The 12,615-nt window shown below is 57.6% G+C and overlaps 1 protein-coding gene across 2 annotated transcripts in view; it reads right to left on the bottom strand.

The window, feature by feature from the left end:
• Positions 1-2,074: 2,074 nt before the first annotated feature.
• Positions 2,075-12,615, bottom strand: part of UBE2J2 (ubiquitin conjugating enzyme E2 J2) — a 13,137-nt gene continuing 2,596 nt past the window's right edge. For both annotated transcript variants that reach the window (XM_077763942.1, XM_077763943.1), the window contains exons 2-7: positions 11,002-11,132; positions 8,670-8,710; positions 4,020-4,122; positions 3,796-3,934; positions 3,357-3,437; positions 2,075-2,730 (exon numbers count right to left, since the gene is read on the bottom strand). In XM_077763942.1, the coding sequence (XP_077620068.1) occupies positions 2,446-2,730; positions 3,357-3,437; positions 3,796-3,934; positions 4,020-4,122; positions 8,670-8,710; positions 11,002-11,132 (780 nt within the window). In that variant the 3' untranslated portion in view covers positions 2,075-2,445. The remainder of the gene's footprint in view (positions 2,731-3,356; positions 3,438-3,795; positions 3,935-4,019; positions 4,123-8,669; positions 8,711-11,001; positions 11,133-12,615) is intronic.

Genomic DNA, 12,615 nt, shown 5'->3' with positions numbered 1-12,615 from the left:
GGGAGCTGCCTGGAAAACCACCACAGGGGCCCTGCTCTCCAGTCGCCCACACCTTACTGCCCCAGGCACCAAGTGCCCGCCGAGGGGAGGCTCAGGCCAGCTGCCGGTTCTCTGTACCCACATGGCCACAACCCAGGCGCTGGGCGCCGTCCCTACAGCGGGCTGCCTGAGGTGATGCCCTCGGCACACGGAGGGCCGCTCTGCTGCCTGGGGAAGTTCCCTGGGGGAGAAACGCTGGGAATGCCCTTCTCCGAGACGGCCGTGCACCCCTCCAGGACTGCTTCGCTGGTGTCCATGCAGGACCCGCCTCTGTCGGGGGCTTCTCCCCCTGGATTATGAGACTTCACAGCACGGCTTGCTCTCGGGCGTTCAGCCGGGCCAACCGGGGAAGCACACGCCCAATGGGTGACCTAAGGGTGCCCAGCTGCCCTCCACCAGGGACTCCACACGCAAGGGGACAGCGATTCCTCCAAGGAATCCTGTGGGTAGCTCCACAGGACAAGTTCACCTTCGGTTTTTTAATTTTTATTTATTTTAGGCAATCTCTACACCCAACATGGGGCTCGAGCTCACGACCCCGAGGTTAAGAGTTGCATACTCTTCCAACTGAGCCAGCCGGGTGCCCTAAGTTCATCTTTTACCTCGGGTCACTCACCGCGTGGACCCTGGGTGAAGGGTCTGTACAGCACAGATCTACTTCCACCACTGACGAAGGCTTTTAATAGCCGAGATTTCACATGCAGCAAAGAAATAACCCATGTTGAGTAAAATGTTTGCTAAGCCATCTACCTCCTCAAAACCTCAGGAAACAACTGTTTGGATCAGATGCCCACCTCCACAGACGCACCCTTGAGCCAGCTGTGGACAGGGCAAGGCCTGGCATCCAGCACAGAAGAGGCGACCTGACCGAGCTCGCCCCTGCCCTGCGCTGCCCACACAGGGACCCAGGCCCGACCACACTGCCACCGGGGCCCGCGGTTATTCCTGGGGTGCCACCCAGGAATACTGCAGATACAGTAGCTCCGGCCCCCCCACCCCTCAGGGCCCAGCCACTGACCTGCCCATGGGCTAGCCTGGCACTGGGCTGAGATGGACTTGTATTTCCGCCAACAGAGACTCAAACAGCACAAAATTTAGGAACAAAGGTATAATGAAAGATTTTTTTTTTCACACAAGTGGGTTAAATACACACAAGTGGTAAATTATAGAGCAATTTTAAATAAACTGAACAAAAACCAATGAAAGTCGAAGATGTGCAAGTGTGTGGCTGCACCTGAGGCCCCCTCTGGCCTCTGGAGTGAGATCACAGCCCCTCAGCCCATGACTCACAGACAAAGTGCTTCCAAATAACGTCCAAGAGCAACGATCACGTAGGCACTTAACGGAAGACCTCAGCAATCCAGGGAGCCCGCTCAACCCCAGCGGCCCCGCCCGCAACTCGGACCAGCCCTCCCGGGGCCGCCTGAACCTGCTCTGGTGCCCACTCTGTGTGTGGTCTTCTAGGGCAGGAGCCCACACCGGATACGGAGCGGCTGTGAAATGGAACGTATGCGCCTACCTTTAGGGTAAACCAAAGATCTGGACCAAGTGTGAGGGGAGCCTGTCAGGTGCAGAACCCCAGGAGGCTGCTGGGGTCAGAGGAAATGTCCTGTGGGCACCAAAGGTCACCCCTGCAGCAGCCGGAAACCTGGAGGTGGCAGTGGGGAGCCCAGCCTGGCATAGGTGCGGGGGGGTAAAGTGAAAGCAGCCTTTGGGACCACACAGGACAGGGTGGCTCTTTGAGCAAAGGACGCCACCTTGTGGTCAGACAGAAAGCGGATGTGGAATTTCAACTTGAGCAAAACAAGACCCCACTTTCTCAGAAAGGGCTGCTTCTTTCCAAGAGAATGCAAACATGTTTCAAATGCGGAGGCCCATCCCACACATCTCCTGGACCCCCGTCCGTGGCCGTCCTTGGCCAGCCCCTGGGCCTCATGGCCAGGCCCCTGACCCCCCACCAGCCAGGCACAGCTGCGGGAACTGCTCCTGCCGGGTGAACCAGGCCTCTACTGGACCAAGAACTGCACGCAGAGTATTTGATAATCGAGTTTTGTATTTTTAAGTGACCAAATCTAGTAAAATGAAAAACAGGTTTACTAAAACAGGTCCGAAAGACGATACAGGAGATTAAGCTATAAAACCAAAGCATGAGGTCCCACCTCAACACCCAAGTTCCATGGTCCCCAACAGACCCCAGGGCGAGGACAGGGAGCTGAGAATCTTGCATCTCCTCTAAATCCAAATTACACGCTTTGGTTTTTGTTTTCCTTTTAAAGATTTTTAAAAAGCTAACCCCAGGAGTCAGGCAGGTCCACCCTGCGTGCGGTGGCGCGTCCAGCCAGTGCATGGCAAGCTCGGGCGCAGTGCCCTCGGTTCTGACCACCTCCGCTGGCTGCGGAGCAGGGCTCACTCCTGCGCTATGCTTCTCAGCACGTACTTGACCGTGTAGGCAAAGGCTGCAAACCCAACTATAACAAATAAGTTCGCCAGGGCGCCGCCCAGGAGTCCGTGGTGCCGGTTGGCCTGCTGGAGGCCTGCGAGGTGCGGCCCGGCCCCTGGCGCGTGCCCGTTGAGGAGCTGAAGCCCGTTCTGACCGTGGTGTGTTTCCCCGTCTGGAACCACATCCGGTAAGGGGAGAGCCTGGGGTCGGCTACTGAGTTCATCTTGAGCTTTTTGTTTTTGTTTAATTTCCTGAGATAAAAACAGAAAAGAACAAGGGTTGGTCTAAATGAACTGGCTCCTTCAGGACTAGGAAGGGTCCTAATATCCGCCACCAAGACCCTGCCCGGGAGGCCCGGGGCCACCGGCCTGACACCCACCCTCAGAGACAGGGGCCCCTGCAAACTGTTTTACAGATGAGGGGACCCGGAGACTCATCAAAATCACCAAGCCTGCACCTCTCGGGGCCTAGACTGAGCAGCTCCAAGCAACACAGAATCACCTCAGCCTCAACCTGGGTGCAGCCCACCCTGCCCCAGAGCGAAGATAGGGTACATGCCGGCCCCTCTTGGAAGGGCCTTCCCCACTGGCCAGCAGCCCACCCAAGGAGCCCTGCACCCTGACGTCCAGTCCCCTTTCCCTGGCCTCCCCGCTCCAGCCCCACCGCGCGAGCACCCCCCCAGCCCTGGGCACCCTGAGGAGGGGGCGGGCTGCACCTGCCCGCCAGCACGTACAGGTGCATGTGAGAACGGGCGCCCTGTGTGCTGTGCGCACAGCGTCGGGGCACAGAGCACACAGTTCTCTCTTTGGAAGAACCGAACGTGGAAGTGCTCCTGACGCGGGCACCACAAAACGGACCGCCTGCTTCCACTCCTTACCTCCACGACTTCGGGGAATAATTCACAGAAGACCTTGTCTTTTAAATTAAACACTAAACTTTGTGCAGCCAGCTGTCTTTTCTAGGAAAAAAAACAGAAGGGAAATACCAGCCTGATGATTAATTTCAACTCTTTCTAATTCTACAGACCATTTTATCCTCAAAAGCTACTGTCCTCGTGTTGTTGAAAGCACTCAAAAAACTTGCTCTTCACAACAAACTGATTTAATTTTGCCTCATCGAGTCTTATTTATCTTTCACTATCTATCAACTGATAACATGAAACTTGGTTCCCACTTAAGACGATTAAAAAAACAAAGACCAGCCAACAAGGAGCAGACACCATGCTGCCCGCCCCGCCCCGGCCCTTCCCACTGCCAAGGGGAACGAGGGCTCAAGCTGGAGCCCCCAACCCACAAACCATGCTGTCCACCCCTCACCGTGAAATCTGACGTCTCTATACTGCCCAGGGTGGGGCCCTTCTCCACCATGAAGCTAAGGAGCCCGGTCAGGATGGTGGAGACGGACCAGGCTGGGTTCCACGTGTCTGGGTGGAAATCCGTGATGGAAAGACACAGCCTGCAAAACAGGGACCCACTCAACAGAGCACACACACGCATCATGACCACGTTCACGCTTGAGAAGCGTTGCAGAAACGCCTTACCTTGTGTTGCACTTAAATCTTCCATTGGGTGTTATCATATAAATACTAGGAGGTTTAAAAGGAAATTCTCTGGGGAAAACTAGTTTTCCGTGGTAATAGCCACCTGTATCAGAACAGAAAGAGCCTGGTCACGGTCTACAGTGCAGCCGTAGGGGCAGCCCCCAGCCCCGCTCCAGCCCTCAGGCTGGTGCCACGACCCTCAGTCTCCCACTCCCCCCACCTCCCCAGAGCCCCTCCGGCCCACCCCACCCCCGCCCCAGGCCCAGCAGCTGACTACCCCTGCAACACAAGCGTCTTGCTGGTGGTCTCAGGGGGCTCAGGACCACAAATCACCAGCGGCCCTTGGCCCACATGACAGCACTGCCCTGCTCACCCTGCCCGGGCCCCCTCTCACTGAGAGCGGAGCCGCAGAGCAAAAGTGGCACCCAGCTCCTCCCTGGGCTCTCTCACCCACCCCTGAGCAGGTCGGCGGAGGTCGCCCTATATCCAGACCCCCTTCACTACTCGCCTCTCCTCCTCCACCAAGTGATACCCAGCAGCAACCAAAACTGCCACCATATGATTCTTGCACCTTAAAAAAACAAAAACCAGGGGCGCCTGGGTGGCTCAGCTGGTTAAGCGTCTGACTCCGGCTTAGATCACGATCTCACAGTTCGTGGGTCTGAGCACAGCGTCGGCTCTGTGCTGACAGTGTAGAGCCTACTCAGGGTTCTCTCTCTCCCTCTCTGTCTCTGCCCCTCCTCCACTCGTGCTCTCTCTCTCTGGGTCTCTCAGAAATGAATGTTAAAAAAAAACCTGACCCCCACCTCACTCCAGCTCCTGCCAGCTGCTCACTGTCCTTGTGTGAAATCCCTGGAGAGCAACATCCAGGTCACCCTTACGAGGCTCTCGCCCCCGCCGCAGCCCCCCCAAACCTGACATGGAGACCAGACCCTCGAGGCTGCTGCGGCATCTGACCACGCCCCACACCCCACCACCCTCCCCATCTCCAGCCTGGCTCCCCGTCCCACTGCCCTGAGCACTGCCCACTGGCTCCTCAGAGGTCTCTCTGACCACTCCCCCTCCCTTCAGGGTTCTCAGTCTCATAAACCTGGGGGCATCATAATTACTCACCAACTAGCACCCACAAGCGGACCTCTGGGGCCCTCCCCTCACTGCTGGCCCACGGACTGACCATCCGGGTGACACTGCCCAGACACGTCTAAAACAGAACTTCCATTTCCCTCCAACAGCAACTCCACCCTCTTAGCCGTTCACACGAAAACCTGGGGGGCGCTGCTGCCCCGCCCCCCACCCACCGTCAGCACATCACACCTACTCCACCAGCAAATCCTGATGGTCACACCTTCAAACTGACCCAAGCTGGTCACTGTGGATGACCCGGCTGGCCTCACAGTCCCACTGGCCCACCCCCACCCCACACCCTTCTCTGCGGCGAGGCTTCAGGAGTGGTGCCCTGTCCCCAGCACCCGGGTGGGGTCCCACCTCAAGGACTGGGACACACCAATGCCAAAGCACCGCACACACGTGCTCCAAAGCCACCCTTGGGTTGGGCCTCCCCACCACCTCACCCAGGTGTGGCCGACTCCAAGCTCTGCCAGGACTGAAGGGATGATGTGAGACCGACTCAACAGCCAGACAGGCCCACTAGCGAGAAACTAGCACGATAAGCGACACTCGAGCACAGTCACTCAAAATCACTAAGAAAAGCCAAACCGGAAAATAAGCAAGAGAGACAAACAGGTGCTTTTCCCAAGAGGAAACAGGAACAGCCGGTGTGCGCCGGGAGCTGTCCGCTCAGGAAACGGCTCCGTCTGTGGCTTAGGGGAGGGCGGGGGGCAGGCAGGTGCGGCCGGCATCCGCTTGCTGCATCTACCTGAGAAAGGCCCCGTGAAAACGGGCCATCGCCTGCTTGCCCACCGAGGGAAGGGCTTGCAGGCGCCGGGCGGCGAGGCACCCGCACAGCGGGCGGGAAGCAAACAGCAAGGCGGGCGGCGCACGTTGAACCAGAAGCATGCGTTCCCCCACAGCCAGAGGTGCGGGTCAGGTGTACGAGATGCACTCCGAGAGGGTCTGAGCCGGACCAGGATCCCGGGAAGGCTCACCCTGAGAGGTGAGGAGGCAAAGCAGAGAACGGGGAGCCTCAGCCAGACGTCAAGCCCTTCGGGGGTGCAGGGCAGCAGTGCGGGGAGCCCCTGCCAGCAGCTCCCACACCCTTCATTCCAAGTGCCCACAGGCACCGGAGCCACGAGCACAGCCCTGACCAAGCCCTGGGGGCGAGAACCGCAGACGGCACGGCGGCCCCGGAGGCGGGCCAGGGAAGACAGGGGCCGGGAGGGGACGACGCTGCCCGACGGACTTCCTCCACTGACCTGCGTCTGCTCGCTGGAGCCGCAGGAATCCCAGTCAGGCAGACGGACTCCTCCCACCTCGTTCCTGTTTCAACCGCTCTGGGACCTCAGCCTTTCCGTGTATGTTTTACAAGAAAAATCTCAGAATTTGGGTACGTCCACAAAAAACTTTGCCAGGACTTTGACAGGACTGGATAAAATCTACTGATTGATTTAGGAAGAATCTTTAGCAACGCTTGCACTACGGGAAGCCACTTCCGGAGCATCAGGATCTGTGTGCCTGGAGTCGGCCAGGAGCAGCGTGGGTGCGGAGCCCGGCGGGCACGGAGCCCGGAGCAAGGACAGGGTCGGTGGCCAACCAATGCTGAGCCGGACGGACATGGACAGGGTGAGAAGCCATGAGAGACTGAGAAGGAGGAGACAGAACACCCAGAAGTCAGAGAAGGAGCAAGTGAGGAGGAAAAAAGAGTCAGTACCACAAAGTCCACAGAACCCCAGACACTGAGGACGGAGATCCGTCCCTTGGACCGACAACTCAGGGGTCCCTCATCGACCCCGATGAGAACGGCCAGCAGAAGGCAGGGCTGTCAAGTGCTGAGTGTGGCACTGAGGGCAAGAGAGGAGAGGAGCAGGGGAAAGGCCAGGAGCAGGTGCCGAGGGGCAAGCGGGGAGCAGGCAGGGGAGAGGGTTGAAGGGAAAGAAGGGGGAGGAGGAGCCTGGTCTCTCTGGCGGCAGCCTGAAGGCCCCGACCAGCAGGGAGACGGAGACGCAGGGAGGAGGCACACAGAAGCCCTAGTGCCGGGGCTGGGGCTGGGAGGAGGGGTCGCCTGCAGCCTGCAGCCCGGCCCGCCTCCACTCAGGGCCTGCCCCCTCCTCCCCGGCCACCCCGCCCCTGTCCAGGTCCACTTCTAGCAGCAATAGGACTCGTTACAAAATTAATAAATGTCACAGTTTATTGGGAAAATACTGAAACTACAAAAAAAAAAGCTTAAAATCCCACTTGTGAGAAAGAAAACATGCTTGTTCCTGGTTAGAAACACGTATGTATTTATTTACCAAGCATTCTTTTTTAACGTCCATTTATTTTTGAGAGAGGGAGAGACAGAGACGGAGTGTGAGCGAGGGAGGAGCAGAGAGGGAGACACAGAATCCCAAGCAGGCTCCAGGTTCCCAGGCCAGCTGTCAGCCTAGAGCCCGACGCGGGCTCTAACTGAAGGACCAGGAGATCATGACGTGAGCCAAAGTCAGACGCTTCACCAACTGAGCCGCCCGGGCACCTCCTCAACATGCATTTTAACATGACCTGCACAGGCCCTTTCCAGGAGCCCCAGCACAAGCCCACCAAGCCCACACCCTGCGGCTAGGCACTCAAGCAGTCCCCCGCGTACCCCATGAACACCCCCCACACACGCACACAGAAAGGCGTCGTTCCAGAACAGGGCCTCCTGCATCAAGGAGGCTGGTGACAAACATGCCAAACCGCCTTTACGAGCCAGGCCAGTTCCACTCTCCTGACAGTTGCCACCTGTCACAGCTTTCCCCTCACGGTCCGGAGCAGGGGGTCTCGAATGTTCTACTCCAGCAGCTGCACTCTTTTCTGGTGAAATCTTATGCAAAACCCCCCATGTGGAGGTGATGGCACCCAAAGTGAGGACGCAGGGGCTGGAGAGCTGGAGGTACACCAGGCCATGGCTCTGCCCTGGGCTTGCCCCACCACGGCTCATCTCTCAACCTGGCCTAAACCCTGTAGGGCCCCAACCTGCCGACTGGAAAATCCCAGGTCTACCTTGTAAATGTCACCAGGGGACCGTGGGTAGCAGCGCCAGGTCAGCCCCGGCAGCAACAAAGACAGCAGAGATGCCAGGCCAGACCCTGCACCCTCCCTGTAAGCCTCGGGGCTCCGTCCACATGAAGGGGCCACCACGTGGCTCAGCAGGCTCGGCAGAGCGAGTGCTCGGTAACACACCTCTCTCTGCCCTGACAACACGCGTGTTGGTCTGAACACACAGCAGGAGAACCCAGCTGCACCGCACGGTACCAGGTGGGTCTGTCTTCCAGCTCCGACCCCACTCGTGGCAGAGGCTACATAACCTGAGACTCACAGAAAGCCCCGAAGACTAAACACCACGCCAAGGCTAAACAGCCTTAGGATCTGAAGTAACTAGGATGGACTCCAAAAGTCCAATGTCACAGACATCGAGCCTAGAGCATGATTCACAGACTCAAGGTGCTTGACGCGAGAGGTCTGTTCAGAAGATAAAAAGGTCCCTTGTTCCGCTCGCTCAGATCAGAGACTTACCTTCATAAGGAGTCATCTCTGGGCCTCGGACCACATAGTGCCTGAAGGAGAGAAGAAAATGAGCTGCCTTTAGGGATGGCAAATGCTCCGAGTTCTGAGTCACTCCCAGGCCGGGGTGTGGGGTCCAGCAGAAACCGGCCATGCACGAGCATTCAGTAGGTGAACTCGCACTGTGGTCGACTCACCCGTACCAGGATCTTGGAAACTACCTTTTAAGTACTTTTGTGCCTTCAACACCTGAGAAACTAACCCTCTCTAACCATTAAAGTCCATTAACAAATTTCCAAATGCTAATTTCACACATTCCTGAGATGTACTTGGAAACGTGCATTTTTCAGTGTTCCCAAATATAATGAAATAGGCCAAGCAGGGAAGAGCTGGTGACATGAGGTGGCTACGGCCCCCAGTGTTGATGTTCTAGAAGCAGCAGACATGACCTCAGAGCAGCTGTCCTCGCGCAGGCGGAACAGGGACAGCCTGTAATGGTCACTGCAGTCCTCACACGAAGCCCAAGCCCAGGGGGCCCCACGTGCTTCAGAGCATGCGCAGACTCCACTCTCCCACACAAATAAAGGAGCTTTGGCCACAGGTCAAGAGACGTCTGGACTTCAGGATTTTCAAACACAGGAGAAAAGCACGAGCGAGAACGAAAAGCCAACCAGACACAGCTGTTAGCACGTCACTGGCCAGCCCTCCGGAAGCCCCTCTTCCCACACGCACCACTTCAACGCCGTGGATGACACACCTGCCAGCTGGTACGTTTCACTCCAGCAACAAGCCTGGGCGTGAAGCACGTGACACACAGGGAACCCGGCCTTAACTTGTCACTGCTCCCGATTCCAGGGCCCGGTTTGGGAACCCTGGGGAGGGGCAGCGAGCAAGCGCAGAGCGCCCCGCAGCCTGAGTGGCCCAGCAGGGGACAGAGCGCTCGGCACCTGGGGGTCGCCCCCAGCAGGCCTGACGCGGCGGTCCCCAGCCAGCTCTGGGCACTGGACTCCAGAGTGGGGAGAGGGTCTCAGCACCCTGACGGAACCTAGACTGCTTGTGCAACAACACGACGATATGACTCGCGCTATAAGGCAGCCTGCCTCCCTGCCGGGCGTCTGGAGCACAGGGAGGTGCCAGGCGGAGGCGCCTACATGACCCGCTCCAATGAGTGGCCTTGCACCCTGGGTCTCTGACAGGCTTCCCTGGGGGACGGCACCTCATGTGTGTTGTCACAGCAAGTCCCAGGACAGCCCACAGGGCTGGGAAGCTTGTGCCCGGTCCCCTCCAGGCCCCGCCTCCAGCACACTGCCCCTTCACTGATTTTGCTGGTTTTCCACAGAAACTAACCTCAGCGACAGATCCTCCTCGTGAATGGCTGAACTGGGGGACCTGAACTCACAGGGAGAGAGGGGCTCCCCAAACAATGAGGACGTCCCTGTGACGGCTGTGGGAGCTGTCCCTCCATCTTGCAATTTGGGGGGCAAGGGAAGCTCTGTTGTAACCCCGAAGCCTCAGTCCCTCACGGCGCTCTTCGTCCTGAAAACCCTCCCTCGGCCACCGAAGCAGGCCCTCCCTCCTCTCTAAGCTGAGGAAGATGGATCCTTGAACACCTGTCCGGTCTGAAAAATATCTTTTAACTCCGTTAAATTCCCTTCTCTAGATTTGAAAAGAAATTTAAAAGTACTTTTTAAGATCAAACCAAAATACCCTTCACACAGAAAATCCTTACTACTTCAACCCTACACTTTACTTCCCACAAAGTCAACAAATCCGGTAAGGGCGGCATCTCTGTAGGAGCGTGTAGCTGCCTAAGGCCACACTTGAGCGCAGCCAGAGTTACTGTGAAGCGAGTGTGCATGAGGCTCGGAGCCTGTCACATCAGCCAGGGCCACCGAGCACCCGCCCCAGCCAGCGCCAGCAACCGAAGCATCAGGGCCCCTGACTCTCTGTCACAAACTCTCCAAGACAGGACAGGCCATTTTACAGCACCAAGAAGCAAAGAACAGAAGGAGAGTCTAGAAATGCAACTTCTCCACCAACAGCTGTGGGACCTACATGCCCCGCGGCCTCCCCTATGGATCCCACCCAAGAGGTGCTCCCAGCGCGCTCCCTCTCTCTCCAGCCCCAGGGGACAGAGGTCAAGGAAGACCCCATAGGAGCCCCAGCTGCCGCCCAATATGAAGACAACCAGGGCTCATCCACAGGCCTCAGTCTACCCACATCTGCAAAAGGTATAGACGCACCTTTCCCAATGCCATGACGGGAGCACCAACGCCTCCCAGTCAAGCCAGCAGAGAACCCAGGTGACAGTCGGTGTGGGGTGAATGGCCACGAAGAGCCTTACCATTCAAGAATGTTGGAAGGGAGGGGCTCAGCACAGATGTAAGGCACCGGGTCCTTCTTGATCCGAAGATAGTCCTGCTTCAGCCGCTGGGTCGCTGTTGTCGGAGCTCTTTTATTGCTGTTGCTGCTCATCTATGGAAAGCAAACATTTGTTTACAAAGCACGAGAGACCCGCCCCTGCCTCCTCACCCACACGCAGCTTCAGCAGTCCCGCGCTGCGCTGCGCTTCCGGGGCCACCGCTGCGCCGGTTCATCCCGGGCACGCAGACCCCAGGCTGGCCTGCCCTGCCCGCCACTCACACACCTGCAGATACTGAAACTACACCCTGTGGGTCTGCCCGTCCCTGTGGGTCTGCCCCTCACAACCTTCATTAATGGAATACCAGATGCAAAGATAAAAAAAAAAAAAAAAAAAAGCCCCACTTCTGTCCTCAACCCAAACGGGGAGAAAGGCGTACAATTTACAGGGTCCTAAGCAGAGGTGTGCTGAGGCCAGCAGCGGCGGGTGCTCCTGACGGCGCTTCTCCAGCGCCGTGCTAACCAAGTTTCTCCACCACGGAAATCAGGAGGCCCCCACACCAGCCCCCAACAGAAGCGGTTGTTAAACGTTTTCCAGCAAATCTACCATGGTCAAACATGGATGGGAGGATGGGGGACCTGGGGGCGCAGCCGGTTAAGCACACGACTCTTGATTCATCTCAGGTCATGATCCCAGTTCGAGCCCCACTTGGCATTCTCTCCCATGCCCTCCCCGACTTGCATGCCTGCTGTGTCACAAAATAAGTAAACTTAAAGTCTGACATTCACGCTGGGAAGAGGGAAAAGGAGCACCCTCCTGACAGGAGCTAGGGACACGGGCAGAGGCCCAACACAGCACGAGGGATCCAGGCAAGAGCACTGAGCCTCTGTGTACGGACCCACAGCCCAGCAAATGGTGGCTAGCCAGAGAGGTGAGGCCACGCAGCCAGGAGCACTGCAGAAAGTTTTCAGACCCACGTCTTCAGAGAGATCAGATTTTCTGTTAGATCACTTGGCACAGGTGAGCAGAGATCGAAGGGGACAGCACAAGGCAGATGGGATGGCACGGCAGGCTCCTGAGGACCGGGAGCAAGGTCGCAGCCGTCATTCAAGAAAAAAACATGGCCTGGCTGAGGGGGCCCTGGGACACCTCAGTGATGTTCAGAGGGCAGGGGGGAGCGCAGAGAGAGGAGACAGAGCCCCCCACCCACCCAACGGGCACCGGAGCAGCTCCAGCTCGATCTGCTCCGTATGCTGAAGTTTCCCGTAAGACAGCAAGGCAAAAAAGTTCTGCTGCTAAAAATAAAGTGTGAAAGCTGCTGGTCTCAAATATGATAGAGACAGAGGACACGGAGGGTATGCGGGAACGGGAAGGAAAAAGCAGCTTTCAGACTCCAGAGGGGGCAGACCGAAGCCATACCTGTCCTGGTCTCCTCCATGCCACTGACGCCACCACTCAGGCATCTCAGCCCGTCCTGCCACAGCACTGGGCATCAGCAGCGGGATCTTGACCCTGACCTCCAGCCTGCACAAATCTGAGATCACTCTCTACACCACCACCACCCCCCCCCCCCCCCTCACCACCACCACCACCACC

This window comes from Crocuta crocuta, unplaced genomic scaffold (assembly GCF_008692635.1).
Source record: "Crocuta crocuta isolate KB4526 unplaced genomic scaffold, BGI_CrCroc_1.0 scaffold13, whole genome shotgun sequence".
NCBI classification, from domain to species: domain Eukaryota; kingdom Metazoa; phylum Chordata; class Mammalia; order Carnivora; family Hyaenidae; genus Crocuta; species Crocuta crocuta.
Note: the sequence above shows the minus strand (reverse complement) of the source record. Positions and strands in the feature narration are given on the sequence as shown.